Below are 25,066 nucleotides of genomic sequence, written 5' to 3'. Positions count from 1 at the left end.
GTTCTGGATGGATTTATTTATTTTTTTTATTCTTATTTTTTAACTTTGCAATGTTGCCACACAAGTTTGCTCCAAGTGCACAGTGCGTCCTCTCCGCTAACATCCAAGCAACAGTCCCAAATGTCGCTCCTGATGGAACCTCAGCCGTCTGGCCTGCGTTCTCATAAAGGCCTTTTTGGACAGCGTTCACACTTAACCGCTTTCTTTACGGTCCAAGCGGTCTTCCTTGTAAATGTGCCTCTTGATTTCTTGCCGAGTGCTATCATGCGGTCTGATTCATTGATTCATATTTCAACGAGGCATGAATGAAGTCCTTTGTTGATCTTTTATGTTGCAGGGACAAAAAAAGCCGGCCGACGAGGAGCAACAGTGATGATTTTGCCGCTGATGAACGTGACGTTGCATAATGCCCCAAAAATGGCAACATTCGGAGGTCACGTAACATTTTGTGGTCAAATACAACAATCACAAAAACTTGTATTCAGCTTTCCGGTCACATTTCAGGATGAGCCAAACGATGTATTATAACATTTACAGGTGAACTTTATTTGACTTCCTCTAAACTTCAAAGCACGTCATGACCAAATGTACAACGTTTCAGTGCTCAACTTTGCCCAACTTGTTCTCTGGAAGCACAAAATTCATAAGTCTTTGATCCAGGAATGAACCGGCACGTGACTTTTCATAGTTGACTTGGGATTGTTTTTTAAAAAGTCCTCAACTTCATGACGTTCAAATTTTGACATCATCACGAGACCAAGACAGCGCCTAACAATCAAGAGTCACAGTAACGAATATAAGCGGACGCTTTTGTAAACGTTATGGTAACAACCGTAAACTTCTTTCCAGACGTTATGAGGCACGGAAAGAAAATCCATGATGGTATACTTCCCTACTCCAAGCCCCGCCCCCCCTAATATAGACACACACACATATACATATATATATATATATATAAATTTCCTCTTAAAGAACAATAAAAAATAAAACATGATTTAATTTCTGTCATATTTGTCCCCGTTTTTTTGACTAACGACCTTCACATGCTAATCCCAGGCTAAAAAAACAATCTATTAATATTTAAATCATTTATTGTTATCAGGCGGCACGGTGGGCTACTGGTTAGCACAATGCCCTCACAGTTCAGAGGTGCAGGGTTCGATTCCACTTCCGGCCTTCCTGTGTGAAGTTTGCATGTTCTCGCCATGCCTGTGTGGCTTTTCTCCGGGTACTCCGGTTTCCTCCCATGTTCCAAAAACATGCATGGTACGTTGATTGGACGCTTGGTGTGACATTGACGGAGTACTCTTTGCCTTCTGCCCGAACACAGCTGGGATGGGCTCCAGCACATCGGCGACCCTCGAGAGGAAAAGTGGTTCCGATTATGGATAGATGGATGTGATGTTATCGTGACCTTGCAATAAAAAAGCATCTTCATGATCTGGCTTTGTTTTTCGATTTGTTGGTGGCTGTGCACATGGTAGGCCACCGACATTTCTGGAAGCATGAAAACTTGGAGCGTGTTTTCAATTTATTCTCGTAACTGTTGACTAACGTCAAAGTTCTAAAACAATTAGCGCAACCGCTGTGTTGGATGATGATGACAGCTGTCCGCAGTTTGACGCATTTTCCATCTGTGTTTCAGCATGCAGTGTGGGAGGTCTCTGTGGCATTTTTCAAAACGTCTCTCACACACGCACACACATTTGGTACCTAAAGCCAAACACCCAAGCGGTGCCAAGTCAAATAGCCTGCTGGCATCGCACACGGGAAATCTTCCCCAAGTGAGAAACTGAAGATGTGGGCAAGTTTGTTTTGGGAAAGGCCCCCAAAGAAGAAGCATTGGTGCAATGTTGTATTGCCACTATCACAGTTGTTTTCGACTGTGTGCAGATGCATGTGTCACTTTTTGGCACAAATGCATGTGCATGTGCATGTACAGGCGGAGCAAAAGGCCTGCACGGAAGTTTCCAAATTGACAACACTGTGATGTTTGAGTCTCACGAGGTCAGAGGCATCACTCTCAAGCACTTTTGTTACTCCGTGCACTCCGACGTGCCCTCGGCCAGAAGTTGTTGCTCTTGTTGCAAGAGTGACGCCTCAGGTGGTGCACTTCCCTGCAGCGTTAAAGCTTTTAGGGTCACTCAGGTTTTGTGTGCTCATGTCGAAAGCCGTCGGCACGCTTTGTCGCTGCCTTTTTGTTATGCGTCGCGTTGGCTAAAGCGGGCGAGAAAGGAGGAGTGCGAACAGGACGCCCAAAAAGCGTAAAGATCCAAATTGAGCAGTAAATGGACAAACAGTGACTGTCCTCAGCCTCATCTGCACTTTCTTCTTTTGTGCCACGGTGGCTGAGGAGCAGTGTAATGTGTCTCTACAGGAGGGGGGGGGGCTGGGGGGGGCTTCTGAAAGCACACTCTCTGATTTAGGAGCAGAGCTGGCAATGCTCAATGACTCTCTTGTTGCTTTATTAGGGGAGTAGGAAGGACTCGACCAAAGGACATCAAGCCCACTTTCCACTGAACAATCAGGTTCGCTTTTTCAATTCAGTACAGTATGCATTTTTCCATCCATCCATTTTCGTCCGCTCATGCACGTCCAGTCCAAGTCACGGACGGGGGCAGTCGTGCCCAGACTTCTTTGGCATCACTGAGGTGTTCCCAGGCCAGCTGTGAGATGTAGTCCTAGTCTTCCTTACAAAGCTATTGCAACACCGAGGGCGATTCCTCTACTTTTGTAGACTGCAAACATTTGGTTTTGACATCAAAGGATGAATAGGAGACCAACATTTCGGCTTTTATTTCCTGTGATTTACATCTGCACATTTTCTTTGAACCCACCCACGTATTGAAGCATGTGAGTGACATGTGAGGCTGGACAATGAAGTGAATTCAAATGTCACTGAGTTGTTTTGTAGAATTTTGTGAAATTGTCAGAGCGACCGCTTAAAACTTTGACTTCAAGTCAAAGTGTTTCGGAACAGTCAAATTATAGTACCAAAATAAACTGCATTCATGCTGCATTTGCCTTTATTTTCGCTTGAGCTAGATCACCATTTACATAAAAAAAAATATATATAAATATATAATATATATATATATAAATATATAAGATATATATATATATATATATATAAATATATAAAATATATATATATAAAAAATATATATAAAATATATATAAATATATATATAAAAAAATATATATATATATAAAATATATATATATATATATATATATTAAAAAAAATATATATATATTTAAAAAAAAAAAAAAATATATATATATATATATATATATATATATAAAATATATACATTATTTTTCACACTCATTGAACCCGACTGACTTTTGTGTTTTGTCGCCCTGAAGTGTCCGATTGCATTGTGTGTGTTTGTGAGAGATATTTTACACCTAGCAATGAATAGTTGATTTGCCTCTGAAGACAGTATTTATATTAGTTCTTAACATGAAAACGAGAGCACTAGCAATTGATCGTTAATGGACCTTCACTTCTGCAACACTTTTCTAATAGAAAGCGAGTCCAACTGCTTGCGCGTCGCGCCTAGAAAGTTATTCTAAATTTGACACACGCCACAGAAGAGTGTTTTACTTGGCCTGACAATTTTCAATAAATAAAAATAAACGCCAAAATATTTGACGAGTCTTCAAAATAGCAAAAAATTAAGCATTGTCACCGCTCTTAAAAACTGTGGATGTGTCATCTGAATGTCAATCAGAAGTAGATCATTTCTTATGCCAAAACATAGTCACTGACACCGACACTCATATTAGTTAATCCGCATTGATTATTTTTACATCTATTAATATGGTAGACTCAGTAACACAAAATACAATTCAATTAACAACACAAAGCTGTTGTGTAAACTGTAGCACCAAAGAATTAGCTTTTTTCAGATTGCAGCTATAGCTAGCTAGCTAGCTAGCTTTACCTGAGTGACTTGTGATTCACCACTCGAGTTCCATTCAAACTTGACTTTGCAGTGTTGACTCCTTGATGACGTCAGCTCAGCAGGAACCAAATGAGCGGTGAATCATGTTTGAATCCGTCTTGCGCGGCTTTCAGGTGTCAGCAAGTGTGAGGAAGTACATGAACACAATTATGTGTCACAATTACGTGTCGAACCGTGGTCGAGATAAAACCTGTTCTGCCGCCGCAGCCGCGCCGCTCCATTGTTACCGGCTGCAACCGCTTCCTTCTCCACCCGTCTTGTTTATGTCTGCCACTTCATTTCTTTCTTTGTCAGGACTCAGACAGACGACGAAGGCAGCGGCGAGATCAGAAATAGCAACAAACCTCTGCCTGGCTTCCAGCACATAAATCATTCATTGTTTTGATCAAGGCTCAGCTGAGGTCTCGTCGTTTGCTTTTTCATTTGGAATCTTGAAAGCCGACAAAGCCAAAGGTCCTCCGTTAAAATTTTTTTTTTTTTTACCCAAGACCGGACATCATTATAGTTCAGCTTCTCGTTCACGTCCAAAGGCGAATACTTGACTCATTTTCAGATGTTACGTTGATTTTTTTTTTTATTCAGGCTCCTGCCACATACCTTCACAAGAATTCCTGGGCATCTGCACTCCAAAATGAAATTTCCCTAGGCATATTTCTGCCTGGAATAAGTTTGTGTTTGACTTTGGGCTCGCTGGGTTTGCTTTGAGTTATGGTGTTGATTATATTTTAGGGATTTCAGCTTTTGTTTAGGTGCTCAATGTTTTGGTTCAATGTAGGAGTTGGATTAGCGTTTTGGTGATTTTGTGTTTTCATTTCGGTCAGTGTCAGCTTTATTTTTTTTCTTTCTTGCTAGTTTCAGAATTGCAATTTAGATTTATGCGTCGTTTGGTCGCCGGTGTGGACGAACAATCAATTCAAATCATAATGAACGTGGATAAAGAATGATTTTATTTTATTCTTTTCTTCCCCCAGGCTCAGAATACAAATGGTAGTTAATCGATAAACAAACGCTCCGGTTGGTTCATCTTATATATATTTTTTCAAACTTCAGCTAAATTTTTGTTTTTGTCATTCGACTCATGAGTCACACACAATTGAAACCGCAACAGTCTGTCATCTTATCTCATCCTCTTTGAAAATCGGACAAAAACAAATAAATTGTTTGATCTTGGCAGAGAACCGAACCCCACTTGCGTAGTTCCACCATTTTTCGTTTTAAACATTATTCTTGAACGAGAGGTCTGTCATGGCGTCGATCCTCCAGTTGCCCCAAACTGTGTTTGTGCGTCTAATCCAGCACGTGTCTGCTTCATTAGTTTTAGAATGAGGGTGGGGTACACATCAACCCCCCCCCACCCCACGCCCAGACAGGACCAGATGCTCCAGACATGTCCGGGTATCCCTCTATTGTATTATTCATCCTGTGTGTCACATCCCATCTGAGGTGGTCAGCCGGACGTCATGACACGTGCTCACGCACACGCTGCGTTATCTTGCAAATTCAGTTTGGTGTTAGTGGGGGTGAACCCATGTGTCACACTCGAGCTCATTGTGACGCCTTTGAAGTTTTATTAACTGCAAATGTGCAAGGAGGCCTGCCTTTGAATGACGCTGGGGGTGTGTGGGTGTGTGTGTGTGTATTAAAATGCATCCGTGTCACCCCAGGCAACATATGAAGCCCAACAACCATTGCGCTCTTTCTGGGAGCATGTCTGTATGTTTTATTAATGGAAATAAGCGGAAGTGTCGATTAAGCGAGCACAAAAGTGTGTGCACAACAAAGCGGGCGTTTGAGTTTGTGTGGAAGATGAATGGAGTCTTTTGGAACAAAAGCGCATAAATCAAAGCATGTGGGCCTCGCCGGGAATGTCCACATAGTCGCTCACGTTTGTTGCTCATCAGCTGTTTTCTGTGGATGGAAGCTTTTGTGTGCTTGCGTGTTCTCATCCAAGCGATGGTTCTCCACTCCCATGGGTGTTTGCAAGACAAAGGGATGCCCCACATTCATGACGTTGCAACGTTTCACTTAAGATTTGAATCTGAAAGTAAATGGGAAAATAGTTTTGCATTCCGGAGTCACAAATCAACAGAGGCCCTTCTCCTCGTCCTTCACCGCTTTCACTGGCTCTTGAATCTGTTGTGCAAAGATTTTTTTGTGTTGTTGTTGTCAAACGCAGAGTAATTAAGGGCTTCTTTTGGGAATATGATTGACCATTTTAAATTAAACAAACATGCAAATATTTTTTTTTAAAACCCTAAATGGACAACCACGCAGGCTGTGTATGTACACGGGACCAAGTCGCCCCACGAATGGGAAAAAAAAATCTTCAAATAATGGATCCCCATTTAATTGTATTGGGAAAAAAAACATATTTGTCAACCCCCAAAGTTATTGAGCGGGTATAAAACCAATAAGAAGCATTTTCCATGCAAAATAGAGGTTGCCTTAAAACAAACCCCAAAAAAATTAGATAAAAAAAGAAGAAAAATAAATTTCACGAATCGGTTTACAACCATTGCCGTTGTACTTTTAGCCGTTTATTGAATGGAACAAACACAAATTGAGAAGAACTCATGCACGGAAGCTCGCACTGAACTAACCGGCCGACCTTACTCCGGCTCATGACCTTACATAATAGGCCACGCCCCTTAAAGGCACACACAACACACAAATATAAATCTGCAGTCATTACAATCACACAAAAGCAAAAACTCTTTTTATTTGCTGGGGTGGAACAGATTGAGATATTAGTTGTGCGCCGTCTTTTTTCATGACTTGAATTTAACTTGTACGTCTACGACCATCAGAATCAGAAATCCCTTCATTGTCATTGTACTCAAGTGTGCAACGAGATTAGAGATAGAGAGATTACCATATTTGTGATGGAAAAAAAAAAAAGGACTTTTAAATCCAAACCAATTGAAGGTCAACCCACATCTTGGAATGAATCGTGTTTTTATCCTTAGACGTTCCACTCTAGTAGGAAACTATCCACAAAAATCCATTTAAGATGCTTAAATGTGCAATGAAAAGATCATTACACATTATTATATGAATAAAATGCTGCACATGTGCTTTAACTCTTTTCTTTTATAAGTACTTTCCAATACGACGGGCGAGCTAAGAGACGTGTTTATAACCTGAAATGTCGAAAAACAACCTAGAGTGAAACACTTCCACAACAGCCAACCACTGTACCCTTTCTTCACACTTGTTTGGCTTTGTGGCACTCACGCACGCACAGCAGACACAAGTCTTCTTTCGCTTCAGCGGTCACGCTGCTGACAATCTGTCTGTCTGTCTGTCTGTCTGTGTTTGCTCCTCATGACTCCACTGGGAGACCTCAGCAGCACGGTGGGGGAGGGCGGTGCGTCTTTCAGCAAACGTTGGCTCACAAACATCCTTCCGCAGTGCACTCGCAAGCAGTTCAACAGTCATCTTCTTTTTATGTCATCATGAGGAAGCTTTGGAATATTTCAAAATGATCTCTGCCCAGGTTGTTTAAAAGCCGTTTATTGACGTGGTATTGATTGCTTTGGTGTGATTTGTCTTCCTGCAGTTTTTCAACTCAACTTTTTGGGATTAATGGTGGATGAGGTGGTTTTCACGTCTGCCTCCCGGTTCTGACGTTTGAGGTTCAAATCTTGGCTCAGGCTGGTATATGGTACTCTTACTGCAGACGCGGCTTCTATCTGAGGATTGCCCGTACGGGAGTTATATTAGTCGTTCTTTGCAGAAGATAAAGAAAGAAAAAAAACTGTATAAGCTTGTAAGTATTGTTTTATGGTCTGTCCACATGTGTTGTTGCACCGTTTGTGTTCAGAAATCCAATGCTTAAAGCAGGGATGGGCAAACTTTTGGATTGGCGGGCCACAATGGGTTCTAAAATTTGACAGAGGGGCCGGACCAGGAGCAGATAAATGTTTTGGTAACTTCACCTCATGGGAAAAAGAAAATACATTTCATTTGAAAGCATTACAACAATATATTTGTCTTTGAAAAAACCACAGTATTTAGAAAATAAAACATCAAAAAGGTTTATTTATATTTTATCAAGTTCGCCAGGCCGGATTAAAACGTTTAATGGGCCACATGTGGCCCCCGGGCCGTAGTTTGCCCACGCCTGGCTTAAAGGCTAACTCCTCTGCCACGTAGATGCTAATCTTTATCTTGTGTGCCTTGCCTGTGAAGTTTCCCATTTTATGTTAGAAAAAAATTATGATTGCTATTCTCTTTAATGCTTCAAATTCTTGAGGGCCTAAATATGAAAACAAAATTCCTCGCCAAACTTTACACACACTTCGTGCCTGTCTAAAAATGTAACGTAAAATAATTAATCTGTAGCTCCCGTTGATTTGAAAATTGTTTCATTCGGAGGGTCCTGTGCTGGCACTCCGTCCTGGTGCATAGCAGCCCACTGAAAAAGCACTGCAGTACAATACCTCCAAATTTCCACACACTCTTGATCTTTTCCGTTCTTTAAAAACTGAAAATAAGAGCGCTCGCTGAGGTCTAAGCTTTTATTCCAGGAATATGTTTCTTGTTGTGGTCGGTGCTTTGCCTTTTCACTGCAGTCGGTTGTGGTTTGCTACTGTCTAGTTTGGAAACATACACCATGACGTGGCTTGTCTTTGCATTGTGCTGTGTGTTGGCAAGATGAGGAAAATGTCAATAGTGTGATATCATACCATAGCAACGTGTGACAGTGTCCATTCAACAAAAAAAAAGAGGTGACACGGTTTGAGTCCTTGTAGAATCGAGTTATGCAACGTAAAGACAGTGGAGTACAATACTGGAGCACCCAAACCAGATCCTGTTTGTGATCTCGGCGTGGCATCCTGACTCCACAGTCTCCTCGTTGCTGCAGCATGCCCGCTGTCTCCTGTGGAGAGCCACAATCTCCTCCATTCACGTTCTTGTTAAGTCAAGTTCCAATTGATGGGTTCAATGCAATGTGTTTTTTTTTCTTTTGTAATTTCCTGAAATGGAAAACCCACCACAACAAACGTTAGGCGAGGGGAGCTCATTTGATACTTTGCTTGTGGTCTTAAATACGCGTGCCCACGCCATGTGGTTTTAATCATCCACTTGGAGTCAATTTAAGGTTAGACAAAACAAAACAAAATCAAAAAAATGTTCCACAAATGTCACGATATAGCCACAAAATTGGCCTTGGTTGATTTAAAACTCGTGTTTAACCTTACATGTCCCACTGTAGTAAGAAACTATACAGAAAAATCCTTTTAAGAAGCTTAATTATACTCTGAAAATAATTATATCAGTACAATATAAAGAAGTTATGAATAAAATACATTTAATTTTATTCTTCAGCATGGTAAGAGTTTCATTTGGATGCTATAGCTCATGTATATTTTTACCACAAGCTTTTGCGATTTCATTCACAGTTATGTACATATTCGAATTATAGTTGTGTATTCTTGTAAAACACAATATGTCGACTGTAGGTATTCAATTAAAAGTCACAGAGGTCCACGACTAAAATTTCTTCCGATTAAAAGATCCGAACCAAAGTCCAACTTCCCTTAATGTCTAGCCCAGGGGTGGGCAAATATTTTGATTGGCGGGCCACAATGGGTTCTAAAATTTGACAGAGGGGAGCAGGATGCAGGAGCAGATGGATAATAAAAAATACATTTAATTTGAAATGAAATTGAATAAAAAGTTTACAACTCTATATATGTCTTTGAAAAACCACAGAATTTAGAAAATAAAACATTTACGAGGTTTATTCATTAAATTTTTTCAAGTTCGGCGGGCCGGAATAAAAATGTTTAACGGGCCGCATGTGGCCCCCGGGCCGTAGTTTGCTCACACCTGGTTTAGAATGTCTCGTCATCACGGCGCTAAACATGCAGGTAGTTATGTGTAAGGCATAAAAAAGTCACAAAGATGAAGTAGCATGCGTTTTTCAGGATTGGAACAGTTTTACTTGATTGACAGTTGCAGTAGCGGGTCATGTCTTTCTGCATTCAGCAGACACGCCCACAGCGTCAGAGAGCGGAGAGATCATATTGGCACCTCTCCAACATTAGCCCAAATTTCCATACTTTGCTGACAAACATTGAAGCACTGCAGCCTCAAAGTTACAGGACATGAAACAGCCAATCTGCTTTGGCCAGACGGTGCACATTGATCCACCACCGATGGTGGGCGCCCCCCCCTCTCCTCCAGGGATGGCGAAGGGACGTCGATTGTGGCCTCATCAAGGCGTCTTTGTGTCCGTGCGAGACAGGCGGGGGGCCCCAGCTGGGGGTCTCAGGCCAGCAGACGCACAGCAATATTTGGGTGTGCAAAAGTCTCCGTCCGTTCCACCTCGCTGCTTCCTTTAACAAGAAGTCCAAATAACGCTCCGCCCACCTCATACATGCACAAAATCACCACCCCCGCCTATATGCACAGATTGTTATGGCAGTTAGTCCCCCCCCCCCTAATCTTTTTTTTTTGTTTCGGGGGCCTCTGATGTTCTTTTGTCTGCAGCCGACGTTCAAATGACCATTTCTTCACGCCGGTTAATGGCGTTGTCGGCGAGTTGTCTTTGAAACCACTCGCTTTGTGCAGTTTGCATCACAATAGGAGCCATTGACTGGCCCATCAGTCCTGTCCTGTCCTGTCCCCCTTGTTGCCAACTATTAAACACACAATCTTCTTTTCAAAGTGACGTGTTTCATCTTTTTCTACACTTGTGTTTTGTCTTAAAGAATCCATAAAAGCAGCTTTGATGAGGGACTTCACCCGTTGATGCTAAAATTAGCATTTAAGTAGCTCGATTTGGCAACTTTTTTGACTACCCTAGCAACTTTTTCCCCGCAAGCACTTTGCAACAAATTTGGCTATTTTTTAAATTTGTTTAGAAACTTTTATCAAGCTAACCTTTCATTTCACTGCACAACAAAAATACCGTCTTGCAACTCTAGGCCAACTAAATTCTTGAATAATTTTTCCCACCATTGATGTGACAGACTGTTTGAACAATTTGAATTGAAATAAGAGAAATATTTTCAAGAAGGTAATGAACTGTGATCATTTGGTTGCAAAAGTGTCTCGCATGTGGGGCTGTAGCTGTGTTCACATTTAAGCATTCACATTCTAACTAATATACAATACAAGCTAGCATCCACCTTCAACATTTAAAGTGTCTCTGATTAACCTCAAATAAAGTTCAGATATTCAGGTAGACTTACCCTAACATTGTGCATTACTATTGTTTCTCTGGTCACTTCTTTGCAAAATGATCATAATACGTTCTCATCGGTCAACAACCAGTTAACTCATTTAATTCCAGAAATTTTCACAAGAGGAAACCCCTCAATTCCAGCGTTTTTCTGGGTTTTGGTGGATTTTGCGAGGCCAACAGAATGTTGTGTTCAAATGCTATAAGAACACGATGCTGTGACGTTAAAAAAAATAAATTAAAAAAAACTAAAACGTATAAATACGTCTTTGGGAGGCGGAGATTACTTGAAAACGTATGTGTGTCTTACGGGATGAATGAGTTAAATGCGAACAACCATAAATTTACATTTATATATATATAAGAAATATGAGCAAAATGAACCGACGTGTTGTTTATATTAAACATGATGATGTCATCTAATACAACACATTTTAAATAATTTTTTGCTGACATTCAATTTGCGTAATACAAAATCGATAAAATGTCCTCCTACCACATCTCTTTTTAGCAACAAATAACGAAAATGAGTTTGCAACAGACACTGACCCATCGCGACATGAACATGCCGACATGCTTCACTGATCGTGGGCTGCTTCTGGCATCATGTCACAGCTTCACTGGGGCATTTTTGGAGCCGCCTCTTGTTGACATCCAATTAACAGTCGCAGTCGGCCTCAGCTCACTTGAAAAACTTGCATCACACCGCTGCAGTTATAGGCCTTCAACTTTTAGATTTCACCTTGCATTTGGTGCATGTTGCGTAATCTATAGGCGCCTTTTTAAGTCAGCTGCATGTGAGTTGCTGTTAAAATATTTACAGCGTGATTTCACGGCATGCACACGATATACACGTTTGCATTTAATATTCAAATCTCCCTGTGCACAACTTGCAAGAAACTTGAAAAGCATTCGCTGGATGGAATTTGATTTCTTGTCTCTTAAACAGTGAGATGATCTTCAGTCTACTTGAAATTCACAAAAGGAGTTGCATGATAAAAAATAAACTATGTGTGGAGCATGCTTGACTGTTGGGAACGTTTGTTTCGAAGGCTGCTTGAGCTTCCTAATTCCAAGCATTTCCTGGAAAACAGATGACACACAACAAGGGCACTGCTGTTAACAGGATATGACTTTATTGACATTAAGAGGAAGGGAAATAGCAGACTGTCTATCAGCAAGTCTGATCAAATGAAGTTAGCTTGATTCAAAAAGCATTCGCGTGAACCAAAGCCGGGTTAAGACAAAGACGTAATAAAGTTAAGACCACCAAGAGAGCTCGTACAAACTGTGCAAATCAAAAAGAAATTAAGAAAATACAAAAATTATTTGTCAGTCTTTTTAAGATGCTCAAATGTAAAATAAAATAAAAAAAACAACTACAAAAAAAAAACATGATACAGTAGTTATAAATAACTTGGGACACGTCTTTAAATGAAGATGCCGCAAAGTTTTACTAGTCAGGTTTGGCAGCGTCTGTGTTTCCGACATGACTGCCGCTATAAGAAGCACACTTTTCAATTTTAAGATGGAAAAACACTGCAGAAAAAACCTTTGTCATGAAACTTGTACATTCGCAACAAAGAAAAACAAAACAAAACAATAAAGAGGTCAGCACAGTTCATGCAGTAAAAAAAAAAAATGTACATAACCCTGAGATGTACATAAAAAAATAAGTAACTTCTTCAGCTGTAACGGGCCTTGCCAGCTTGTATTTTCACTTCAGGAGGAAGATACAAATTTAAACCGGCCAAAATTGAGGGAAGCCCAAGTCCAACGTCTAAAAATAGAAAGTCGTACTGTGCATGTGCACGGGCCACTTTTAGCACACGCCTTCTCGACTTCTGCGCTCGTCTGCCACCGCAACGTGTTCGTGGAGTCGGTCCGTCAGTCAGCAGTTCCACACGTTACTGTACACCTGAGTGAAAGCCCAGACTGACGAGGAGGGAGGAAGCAAAGAAGGAAGGAAGGAAAGACTTCAGTCAAAACAGTCAACCATTCGACGTTACGTTCTGGAGCTTTCTGCTCCGGGCCCCCCCCTCCCCCCTCGCCCCCTCCCCTCGGCTGTGCTTCGCATGTTGCAAAGAGTTGCATGGCAACCGCACCGGCTTAGGGGCTACATGGGAAAGTTACACAAGACGTTCTGGGTAAACACATCCGGTGGAAGGAGGCGATGAAGACGCTCTTTCAGTCTTCACTTTCCAGGAAGCGAGCCAGTCCAATGTTGACGATAGCGGGAACGCCGACCTGAACACACCGGCCCCTTCGTGGTCGTTGCTGTGGAGAGAAGGTGAAAGGAAGAGATTTAATGTTCCGGTCCGGTGACGGCCCAGCGAGGGTACATGACCACACAAGAATGCGCGGGCGGAGGCCTCCAGGTTTCCCGTCAGCTCGTCAAAGAGATATTCTATACAGCTTAGCATCGGCTGGCGTCAACGGCGCCAGCGACCCGCTTCCCTCGTGGAATGTGCCATTAAGCTGCCCGAGCCTGTCGTGCACATCACGAAGAAATACACAACAGTACTCTTCGGTGTAAATCGGACCAGACCGAATGACTGTACTCCTTTCCTGACATCGCGCTGCTGGTGGCATTTAAGAAAGAACACAAAAACTATATCCAACAAAAGCGCCACATTGAAGCCCGCCCATCAGATTTGCTAGCGAGCAGCTAAGTTTTCATTTGCAAGTGCATCCCGAAAGGAATGTGACCGTGACAAATCTGCTCCGCCAGCGCGTGATCAGCAATGGTTTACATCATCCGTTAGGAATCTAGTACAACAAAATGGAACCTGCCCATTTGAGGCAGCCGAAACGGGACGTCGAGTACATCAACACGTTGGCGTTCACCCACGAGGTTCGTGACAATCGACGGGAGGGAAAACGATAACTCAAGGTTTGCCCGGACATTTTGCTTGAGCGGAAAATTGATCAATTATTTTCCAGGAGGCGCAGGGAAGAAGAAGGTGTGACGGAAGCGCTGAGTGGATCAAGAGCAAACATTTGGAGGAACTTGTTCACAAATTCTCCTCCATTTTCTGTTCCATGTTGCTAAGCTAATCCAATTTGCCAGAAATTGTCAATGAGTGAAAAAAAGATGTCGATCTGCACTTTTTCTCAAATCGAAATCGATTTTTGGAGGAGGCCGCAACTGGCCAATTACACGACGGCACATTCCTGCAGCAGTTGAGCACCATTTTCACAACTCCTCCTAAATATTCGCCATCTGCGATCCCCAGCTGCCACCGCAGATAATTTAGTGCCCTGCAGTTAGGATGGAATGTTCCACTGGATAGTTGCAGGGAGGAACGCAATCGTAGCTTGTCAACGGATGAGCGGACGCTTGCTCTCTGATCTCGACCTGTTTGACTGCGGTTGCTTTGTGTGGCCGATGAAACAGGACCGACCGACGCCTGCACTGATCCACGCTACAATGCTGCAATTGTTCACACAAACAGGGAGTGCACGAAAGACAAGTGGTGTCTCCTTTATAACCCGAAGCACACCTCCGAGCTGTCTCCAACTCGCTGTTGCTCACAAATGAGCCTCGACTTTCCGAGATCCTGCCGCGTCTTTCCGATCGGACAAACTCATTCCCATTGCCACCTTGTCGCCAACTTCATATCCAAACAAGCCACTTTTCGTGCGGTCGCTTAGCAACCGCCGAGCAATATGGCGGCAAACTTGAGCCAAGCCGCCATCGTCCTTGCACTCGACGTTATGCAAAACACGTTCACAAACAATGATTGGAATGACAAAATCAAAGTAAAAAGCGGGAAATACTCAAATGTGTGCGAAAACTCAACTTGGGGTAAGCACGCGTACGGGTTAACGCCTGCTGCTGTCGAGTGCTTCACCAACGCGTTTAATCTTTCTCAGGTGCACATGATGACAAAGCTGCTTCTCACTCCTTAGTACTTTCCTGAGTGACGGCCATCATTACTTTTTAATAACAAGCGTCAGCGCTCTTTTATACCCATCTTCCGACATTGAGTTGTCTGTCATTTTCTGGCCTAACAAACGTGGGGATGCTGACAAGACGAGTGCGTTTTCACTCCTAAATGCTTGACTGAGTGAAAAGCGAAAACTTACTCATCATCATTCGTGTATTACTCACCTCATGAATGCATGTCTATCTTTTCTAAAAAAAAAAAAAACATCCCAGTGTGCTAAATGTGCCATACAATCCTTTGAACGAGCGGCGTGATCACCGCTGAGGTGAACGCTGCTAATTATAATTAAAAAGCATTACCTAACTAACTTCTTAGCTTCGTTCTGGGAAGTAGTTCAAGCCTAATGTAAGGTAATTAAAGACTCGAAATGATGTGAATGGTTGCCCATAAGTGCTCCGCGACTGGCTGGCGACCAGTCCGGCGTTGTACCCCGCCTCTCTTCCAAAATTGGCGGGTGGATGGCCTCCACTTCACCTGCAGCCCAAACGATGACGAAGACAAGCGTTGCTTGTGCTGTAAACGAGTGGCGGGGACGAGCATCTCGGTGCACTTGCAGAGGAGAATGGGGCATCCTTGACGTCAAAGAGCGCCACAAAGAAGGCCTCTGTAACTCAATCCGTGCCACTTCGGTACCACTTGAGAGGCGCAAATATTACGCAATTTGAGATGAATTACCGAGCGCACGGACACACGTTGGCTCATGCCAGCTGGCTCCCCTGAAGAGGCCTCTGGAACTGGATGATGGCTCGTCGCTTTTTCAGGGCCTAATCAAATTAGCGTGGGCCATTATTCAGCCATTTGAAGCATCTTCTCCCCTCTCCCTTTCTCTTAACTTACAGCACAGAGAAAAGCCGAATAAAAAAGTCCATTAGAATTATGCAAATCAGCAGATTGATTACTCAAGGGACTGGAGGCCGAGTGTGTGTGCACGTGCGACTTTCGAATGTGTGCGTGTGGAAGGAGGAGTGGGGGTGTGGTTTGTTGTACACAGATGCAATTCTGAAAGCTTCATTCACTGGTGGCCCTCACGACGTGGCATCAATAAAACATTAGTATTGAGTGAGCGGGGGGGCCTCGGCGCCCCCCAACCCCCTGATCCCGCTGCGACCTTTCCGTTTTGCAGCAGCTGTCTTGGGACGCCACGAGCCCACTGACGCCCCCCCCGGGCGACGTGACCCTTGCACCCGCCAGGTGTACATCATCATGCGGGTTCCGTTAAAGTGGTGCTTATGTTTGTGATTTAGATGTGACGAGAGGCGATTGGGAGACAAAAGGCCAATGCTCAGATAAGTCATTTGTGAGGTTGTCACAGTTGACCGGTTTCAAGGGGGACATCGTGTTGAAGTTTATGCGCAGAGGTCTGCTTGTTTCCTTGTTTGATACCCGATTGAGTTGGTCATGTGACTTCTGCAAGGGAACGCCCACCTATTTGCAAAAGTCAGCTGTGACGGGCACCAAAATAATTTGGAGCTAAAAGTGAATATCATTGTTGTATTTGAATATATAGCACAGCTATAAACATATATATATATTATAATATAATATTTACGTAAGCATCATTTCACAACTTTTGCCAAACACGATGTAGGTGAGATGCTGGTAATCTCATCCAGGCAACAACTTTCACACATCTTTACTATTTGGAACGCAAGCCACACCTTTATTCCTCCCAAATTAGAGTAAGGTTGGATCACTTTTTTTTTTTTTTTAGGACAGGCAATGTCAGCAATGCAGCTCCCCATCTATCTGTGTCCCGTATATTTCTGCGTGCAATGGGCAAAAGTTTCAAAACTGCATAAAAGCATGAATATGATTTATATACAGCTGAGTGCAGCTTTTCAACCGTGCCATAAACATTAACTGAAACACACGCAAGCAAATACACGATTATTGTGCCTCTCTGACCCCGACTGAAAGTTGACAGCCTCTGAAGCAAAATAAGTATTTTTAGGCAGGCATTAGTCTCGGCTGCCAAAGTGGGCAAAATATAGCTTTGCTACTTCTGCTCTTACTCGCGCTGCACTTGCAACTCCTTCTATGTGTGCGTGCGTGTGCGCCAGTGTCGTTTTATTTCATTGCCACGAAAAGAAAACAGCACACACACACTCTCCTCGTCTCCTGCTTCAACAAGTTGGCCCTCTGCTGCTTCTTACCAGCTCTCTGTTGTAATTAAACAAAGGCATTGGGACGGTCGCCACGGTAACTGCTGAGCGATGCAGTGCCTTGATCTTTCTTAAGCCAGCCTGTCTGTCTCCAGCCATGCCCCCAAAAACCAAAATGCATGCCACAGAGACAGTGGTCTTCAGCAGCAGCAGCAGTCATGCTCTGCCCAGCCCCCGCCCCCCCCCCCCTTCCCCCAGCAGCACACATCCCAACCAGCTGTGTACAGTCAACACAGGCGGGGAAGCAGACGCCCTCGTTCGCGCTCAGCTATACGTCACCGTCTTGGCATCGCACAACACGCCCGTATGGAAGTTACAATCTTGTTTACCAGACTGGAAAAAAAAAAAATGCGGTTGTTGTCAAGTCCCCGAAAACGATCTGTCAAAGTGAAAATAACATGCCTATAGGAAAGGCATTACACAGAGGGAATTGTTATTTACATTACATACACTATGCACTTATGAAGATCAAAGCTTTGCGATGCAGAAAAGCGGGAAAAAAAGAACACAGAACGGGAAGGAAAAAAAATGGAAGGGCAGTGATGAAAATCAGCCAATCCCTCCAAACCAATGAATCAACCGGACATAAACCTAAAGTGCACACGCGTGCAGCTCACTGACTCTCGTCATCGTAATAAAACCACGCCTCGCGTTTACTTTCAAACCTGAATGAGCAATAAAGACGACCAAGAATAAAAAAGACGTGACGGTCTTTAAAATGCGACTCGGTGAGTTGCACGGCGCTCAGCGCTTTACCCACAATGGAGGCTTTGAATAAAAACATTGAGCTCACTGAAGAATTTCATGTGGCAGCACAAACGCCGAATGCCTCCGTTATCAGAAACAATTGACTGACATTGTCCAAAACAGAATGGAGCGACCGGCCCGATTCTGATGAAAGCAGATTTGTCCAACTAAAGAAATCGTTAATGAGGCAGCTTCTCAACATATCGCCCCATGACCAGGGTTGGCTGTCCGGCCAGCAATAAACATCGTGCTAAATTGCGGGTGCCGCCTCCTGACTGATCTTGTGGGCTCAATGGTCCACCTGGTCCTGATCCAATGACAGAGGTCCTGTGTTGTGGCACTCTGTAATTAGCAACGCCGCTGACATTCCTCCAGCTCTGCAGACCAGCGTGTTTATCCAACACCCGGCTTGATAATGTGTAACTGTAACCAGTAGCAACCCTGGCAACAGGGCCGGCTTGGAAACCGGCCTAGTCCGGCTCAAACTGACATTCACCTCACATCGAGTAAGGTGTTTTGGGGACTCGAAATACTCACCGTAGGAAGCTCAACGTGCCGTTTGCGTTTCTAGGCCGACAGGTACTTCCATGTACTGACGAAGGCCGTGGGAATGAGTGAGTAAGGAACGCTGGTCACGCTGTCCCAAGAGTCCGACGCCGGATCATAGCAGTCTAGCGTCTTACACCTTTGAGCGCCAAAGTAGCCGCCGACCACGTAGAGTCTGTTTCCCGATGCCACCGCATGACAGCTGATGCGTTTGGCGGTCACGTCGCCGAACTTGGACCACTGGTACGTCTCGCTGTTGAAGCGGTAGGCGGAGCTGGCTGAGAATTCGGTGTCGCCCCCGATCACCACGACGTGGCTTCCGACCACCGCCGCCGCCGTGTAGCGCCAAAGCTGCGGACACGCCGCCGGAACGGACCACCGGTTCTGACAAGGGTCGAAGCACTGAACCTTGGGATATTTGTCTCTGTTGACGCTGGTTCCTCCGAAGGCGAACAGCTTGTTTTTAGCGCCGACAACAGCAGCGTTGCTAACGCCGTCTCTGAGCGGTGCCACCAGTGTCCATTTATTGCTCTGCGGGTCGTACTGCTCCACCTGTTTAAGTGATACGGATGGCGAGGCGGGAAAGGATCCCGCCAGAGACGTGTGTCCTCCCACGACGTAAAGCATGTGGTCCAGCTCCGCTGAGCCGTGTCCGAATCTGGCAACCAACATGGGCGCCGCTTTGGACCACTCGTCGTGCAAAGTGTCGTAGGTCCACACGTCTTTGGAGGCCCCGTTCTCCGAGCCACGCCCTCCAGTGACGTATACCTGCAACACAAGGATTATGTGTTTTATAGTGCCACTCTCAATTTGTTTTTTTCAAATGGTCAGATACATTTTTACAACGTGATTACCTTGCACCCGATGGCACAGGCGCTGCATTCCTTTCTGGGGCTCGGGATGTCGGTTTTGGGGGTGATCTCTTTGGTCTTGTTGTCAATCACGTAGACTTTGTCGCACATGAAGGTTTGTCCCCCGAGCAGCAACAAGGCCTGGCTGACTTTTCTGGGCCGGGCGCAGAATCCCGTCACGATGCCGTCATTTTGGAGGATCCTCATCTTGCAGCGCACGGCGTCTTCCACGATCTCACGGCCCACCTTGTGACACATGACCAGCTCCTCGGACGCCACGTTGTTGAGGAGGTACGTCTCTGGGAGGAGCGCCAGACGGACGCAGCGCAGCAACTCGGGCAGTTCGCTGTGCCTCTGCTCCATGTCGGCCTTGACCCAATCGATGACGGCCTCGTATACCAGGCTCTCGTCCTCTACCTCCAGCTCTTCGCTGAGGATCAGCTCGCGCACTTTGTCTCTGGGAAGATTTAGAAAGTCCTCCGTTTTGTAGAGCGTCGCAAAGTTCGCCAGACACATGCTCCACGACAGCTCGTACAGTCTCTGGCACTGATGCGCGTCTGACAGCACCATCATCCCCAGACAGTTGGACTGATGAAGATTCTTCTCGAGAAACTCTGACGCCGCATCCCTGATGTCGTGGAACTGAAGCATATCGCCGGCCTCGAGCAGGGACTCTGCGTTTTCCTCATTGATGATGATTCGGGCCGAGTAGGCGTAGTCGAGCAGCAGCTCCAGCACCTCTGGGTGGAGCGAGTCGTGGAAGTTGACTTCGGCGTCACGACTCTCCCGCAATCCGCCGCCGAACATGGCCTCGAAGTATCGGCTGCAGGAGGCCAGGACGGCCCGGTGGCAGGGGAAGGCCCGGTTGCCGGCTTTCAGGACCACATCCGTGAAGACTTTACGCTTGCGAAGTAAGTTGAGCTGGGTCAGGAGGCTGTCGGCATGCGACGTTTTGTGGAACAGTTGGATGTTCATGGAGCCGGAGCTGGAGCGAGACTTTCGGTTTTCGTGGCTAGTGACGGACATTTTGAATTTGAAGCTGCGGAGTGACAAACGAGAAATGTAAGATATTAATTAGCTGAGAGGACACGGGGTCTTTGGTTTACAACGGTGTCAGTTCAGTTCAAACAGCGGCAATGTATTGTCAAGTTGGGGAAATTTTATGAAAAAGTTCCCGGCCCAACAAAACAAAACAGTAAACACAACGGTAGCTGAGTGTGGCTTTTGCTATGTAATGATTTTTTTTTTTTATTTAATTGCACGCCATTCATCACCTTGAAAATTGTATGTACAATCATTAACGGACCACCTTATCTACATTTCTCAACAGTTTGAATGAGGGTGACTAAGCCATGCCACAAACACTGCTTTACCTTCCTATTTAAACAAAAAAAGTCGTTGCAGTTGTCCAGCAGGTTGTTAGGCAGTAATAAAACTCTGCTTGATGTGTTGCTACGGAAATGAACTTTAGACTTTTGAGGGCTCAAAGGCAAGCCGACACAGAGCACTCCCACAGAAAATATCATCGATAAAACCGTGCGAATGTCCAAACAACTGCACTTCACACACGCCCCTGTTACTAACGACACCTTCTTATATCACATTTTTTCCACCCCTATAAACATGTCAAGCCCGCCACTGTGACAGCCAATGAATTACTCTGCTGGCTCTCCAACTCCAGGCAGTGTTTTAAAACCTGTCAGAAATAGACGACCGTCAATTTCTCTCCCTTCAAAGTGCAGTCTCCAATAAAAGGGCTAATTATTGGACTTTTTTTTTCTGCTTTTGACTTTTCCAGGAGCAAAATGATAAAGGCATGCTTCCAAGCTGTTCAAGTGAAGCGTCAAGGACACAAATGCCGTTACGGGCGAACATCCCAGTGATGAGGCCTTGCGCCCCCTCAATGTTGACCTTTTCCAGAGTCAAACAGGTAAACAATTTGTGAGTTTCTCCAAATTTGATCAGCTCAACAAAATTTATTTGGCCACCTGTCATATCATATCATTATGTCAAATATAACCATACAGGACTTCAAAGCATAGCCTTTCAGTTTCAGTGAGGTTGACTGACACTTTCTTCCCACTCTGAAAGTTTTTCCAACTCAATTCACTTTTCCATCAATCAGCGTACTATTCGTTAATTTTTTTTTTTTTACTGAGCTCCTATTAGGCTTGTGGTTGAGCTGCAGTCTATCCCAATACAATTAATCATGAATATTAATTATTACCTACACAAATAAATGTTATCTAATAGTTGCTAATCATGCGCTAAACAACACTATTAACATTATTTGGCTCGAAACGCTTCTCGGCTTAAGCCTCGCTCTGCAAAAAAAATAATAAATCTTGCATCGCTACACAGGATGTATGGAGCGAAGATTCAAACCTTTCTCCAAACTGTAAGGCGGACTTGCTAACATTTACGCACTGTACTACCCTCAAGAATAACATTCAACCACTAAAACAACTTTTTCTTTTCAAGAGTGTAAGTAAATGACTCTAGTTTGACATCTTAATCAAGAAATAATAATCCATTCATTTTCCATTTATGTTGCACTTAAAGTCATTAGTGTTGCGGCTGAGCTGGAGCCGTTCCCAGCTGACTTTGAGTGTGAGACATTCTGGTGTCTCCCATTCACGCTAATGAAACATTTGGAATCTTACATGCAAGTTTTTGTCAAGTCTCAGGTGGAAACTCATGCAAGGCCAGCGAGAACAAGAGATTTGAACCCAGAACCCCTCAACTGTGCGGCAGATGTGCTAAACTATGCTGCACTCAATCATAATATTCAGTTACTAAGAAATTCAGAAATGCAAATCAATAACTTTGACAATTGAAAATATGATGTATTATTTCTTTTGTAGGATATTACGAATGAAGAAAATGGTGTAATAACAATTGCGCGACCTTTTTTTTTCGTAATTACAAATGATGTTCATTCAGATTTGTCTTGTTAGGAGTATTGTGAATTCTGTGCTGTATACGTGAGTTTTAAAAGATTAAGAGACACACAAAAAGGCGACGAATGTAAGTCAAACGTCAAGGCTGGCACAAAAGAACCGTCACTATATCAAGCCACTGCTCAAACAAATAAGTTGCAGAAGGTGACGTTCTTCTGCAAGCGGCTGGCCCATTTTGACAAGTTGAAAGCCATTTCCGCTCATCGTAATAATTGCAAAGCAAGCCTAAAGTCGTAAAGCAGTAATAAACTATGCATGGTATCGAGAGCCCCACTCGCCTCCATTGTCGCTTTTGTTCCAATAAGTCGTCTTTTGAATTTCACTGGACTGTGTGGTTGGCTTTGCGTGCATCGACTCGGCGTGAAACGCACCCCCATGCCCCCCCAAAAAGTGAAATTGCGCTCATGAAGACCGGAATGTGCGTGCGTGCGTGGGGAGGGGGACAACACAAGTTGTCAAGCATGCTTGGAAGTCAAGTAAACATCAAGGCTTCGTGGACACAAACTTACCTTTTAACAGATGGCCGCGACGCGTCTCCGGATTCTTTCGACGAGTTGACGCTAAACTTTTTTTTGCTCTCTTTTGCCAATCCCAATTCAAGATAATCAGCTTTCCCAGTTTAAGACTATTTTGTGAGTTAAACAGTCGAAGGGCCTGTCAGCCATTTGTCACGAGCCCGAGGAAAGTTTCGCAGGGGAGGAAAAGTTGGGAAGCGAGTTTGGATCCACGACAGCTTGCAGCGAGTAAATGAAAAGGAGGAGGAGCACACAGCAGCATTCTGTCCTCTTCACTGGCTCCGCCCCTCGCTGCTGCTCTTGGCCAATCATACGTCACCATCACAGTGCCTTTTTTTTCTTTGTGTAAACCGCTCTTTGCGATCCACGTAAAGCCACTTCATTAGGGACACTTAGAGCCTAAAAAATTTCAACGTTTTATTGACAGTGATTTAATAAAAATAATAATAATAATAATAATATTTTTGTCTTTTTTTAATATGTAATAAAACAAAATATTTACTTAAGTATTTGCTCACACTCACACAGTATAACACCCATATCACTTCCGCATTTATGCATTCACATATAGTCACACTCACAGATACTCATGTAGCTACTGCACATATACTCAATCGCAACTCACTCACTCACTCACTCACTCACTCACAATATTCCAATTCTAAAACACTGGAGACGCATATATTTGGAGGTAAATTGCAGAACGTCCAGTATAGGGCAAGGGAGAAGAAGTGTCACTAGCTCACGCTCGAGCCTTGTGACTTTTCTAAACAAAAACAGTGCAGCTAAACTTCTGGCTAGACGCTAGCAGTGTAGTGCAGTACATATGCAGCTTTGATCTTAAATCGAAAACATATTTATAAAGTGCCATTTGTTTATGTTTTTACAGCACAAGAATTTAGATGAGTCCAACATTGACATAATTTCCTAAAAGAAGACAAAGTGTTGATGTTGTGGTTTCCTAAAACCAAAAGATGTTCTATTGATGTCACACTGTAAATGTCTTTTGATCCGTTTTTGTTTCTACAAAAGAATCACGGTTTGTTTCACATTTTGTTCCCTTAATGAGGCCATTGTGAACTGATCTGAGAACTTAATAAATGCCAGCCACACCCCACTTAGCAAAATTCCGATACGACTCCTGATGAAAACAAGTTTGACCTAAATGATCAGAAAGAAATGCAGGACCTCAACGTCAGCCAACTCTTATTATACTTTGGGCTAACCCTAGACACATAAATGGGTGAAAAAAACACAAAAACTCGACATTTGAACAGGGGTATGTTGACTTTTTCATATTCAATGTACATTCATAGCATCCATCCACCCATTATGTGATCCGCTTCACCTCACGAGGGTCACGGGCGTGCTGAAGCTTCTGCCAGCTGACGTCGGACAACCTGGACTGGTTGCCCGGCCTACGTCAGATATTCAAAACACCTGCTAAGCAAATAATAAACAAATTGTTGTTTATCAGTTACCTCTGTCACACAGTTTGGCTGAAAGTTGCCATAACTGTCAGGAATGCGTTCCAATCAGCATGTCCAGGATTAACCTTGTGCTTGCTCATGTTCCGGCCGGCTCCGCATAAGCACAAGTCTTTAACGATCATATGATGGCGAGCTTCAAGCACCGCCGTGAACGACGGGATTGTTTCTCCAGCGGAATTCCTCGCATTCTTGGAAAAACTGAAATACCTGCGCGCTTTGTGAATCTTCGTCTCAGTTCCATGATGAGGCGCTTGCAATGTCAACATGCACATCGTTTTATAGACTGCTGCATAGTGACATAATGCATCAACAATGTTGTTGTAGACATTGTTGTACATATTGTGCAACTTTCTAAGGCTATCATCACACTAGTTAAATTATTTATTATGTAAATTAGATCTTACACAGTTATTGAAAGACAAAGTTAATGACACAACACCATAAAAGTATAACAAGGTATTGTGTTGCGTGACGCTGGTTGAATTCCCAGTTGTTGGAATTTTAAAACATGTTGAAAACCTTCATTAGCTATACGGGCAACATTCAACTCCTCGGGCAATATATATGTATATATATATATATGATATATATATATAATAAGCTGCTGCTTCTCATCTTTGTATGCACCGTCTCCCATCACTTTTAGATATGTTGTTTTTCATGCGGTTTCAAAATACACATA

General features: G+C 43.6%; 1 protein-coding gene across 2 annotated transcripts; it reads right to left on the bottom strand.

Annotated features, from left to right (window-relative positions):
- Positions 1-12,277: 12,277 nt before the first annotated feature.
- enc3 (ectodermal-neural cortex 3) lies at positions 12,278-24,600 on the bottom strand. Of its 2 annotated transcripts, none has more exons than XM_088313888.1 (4): positions 24,376-24,600; positions 19,423-20,458; positions 18,560-19,336; positions 12,278-13,440 (listed from the first exon to the last, which is right to left on the bottom strand). In XM_088313888.1, exons 2-3 carry the CDS (start codon positions 20,443-20,445, stop codon positions 18,590-18,592), a joined length of 1,770 nt encoding a protein of 589 aa, XP_088170014.1. In that variant the 5' UTR covers positions 20,446-20,458; positions 24,376-24,600; the 3' UTR covers positions 12,278-13,440; positions 18,560-18,589. The 2 variants fall into 2 exon arrangements, with proteins under 2 accessions (XP_088170014.1, XP_088170013.1); XM_088313887.1 differs by lacking the exon at positions 24,376-24,600 and adding an exon at positions 22,889-23,126.
- Between the last annotated feature and the right edge of the window lie 466 nt (positions 24,601-25,066).

The sequence above is a fragment of the Idiotropiscis lumnitzeri genome, chromosome 13 (assembly GCF_059441095.1).
Source record: "Idiotropiscis lumnitzeri isolate Australia: NSW breed Sydney's pygmy pipehorse chromosome 13, RoL_Ilum_1.0, whole genome shotgun sequence".
NCBI lineage: Eukaryota > Metazoa > Chordata > Actinopteri > Syngnathiformes > Syngnathidae > Idiotropiscis > Idiotropiscis lumnitzeri.
Note: the sequence above shows the minus strand (reverse complement) of the source record. Positions and strands in the feature narration are given on the sequence as shown.

Bases quoted from the DNA above. Each gene is read 5' to 3' on its own strand.
- enc3 (XM_088313888.1), bottom strand. From the start codon at position 20,445: ATGTCCGTCACTAGCCACGAAAACCGAAAGTCTCGCTCCAGCTCCGGC. The intron at 19,337-19,422 runs GTAATCACGTTG...CTTGTGTTGCAG, and splicing joins CCTGTGCCATCGGGTGCAAG to GTATACGTCACTGGAGGGCG.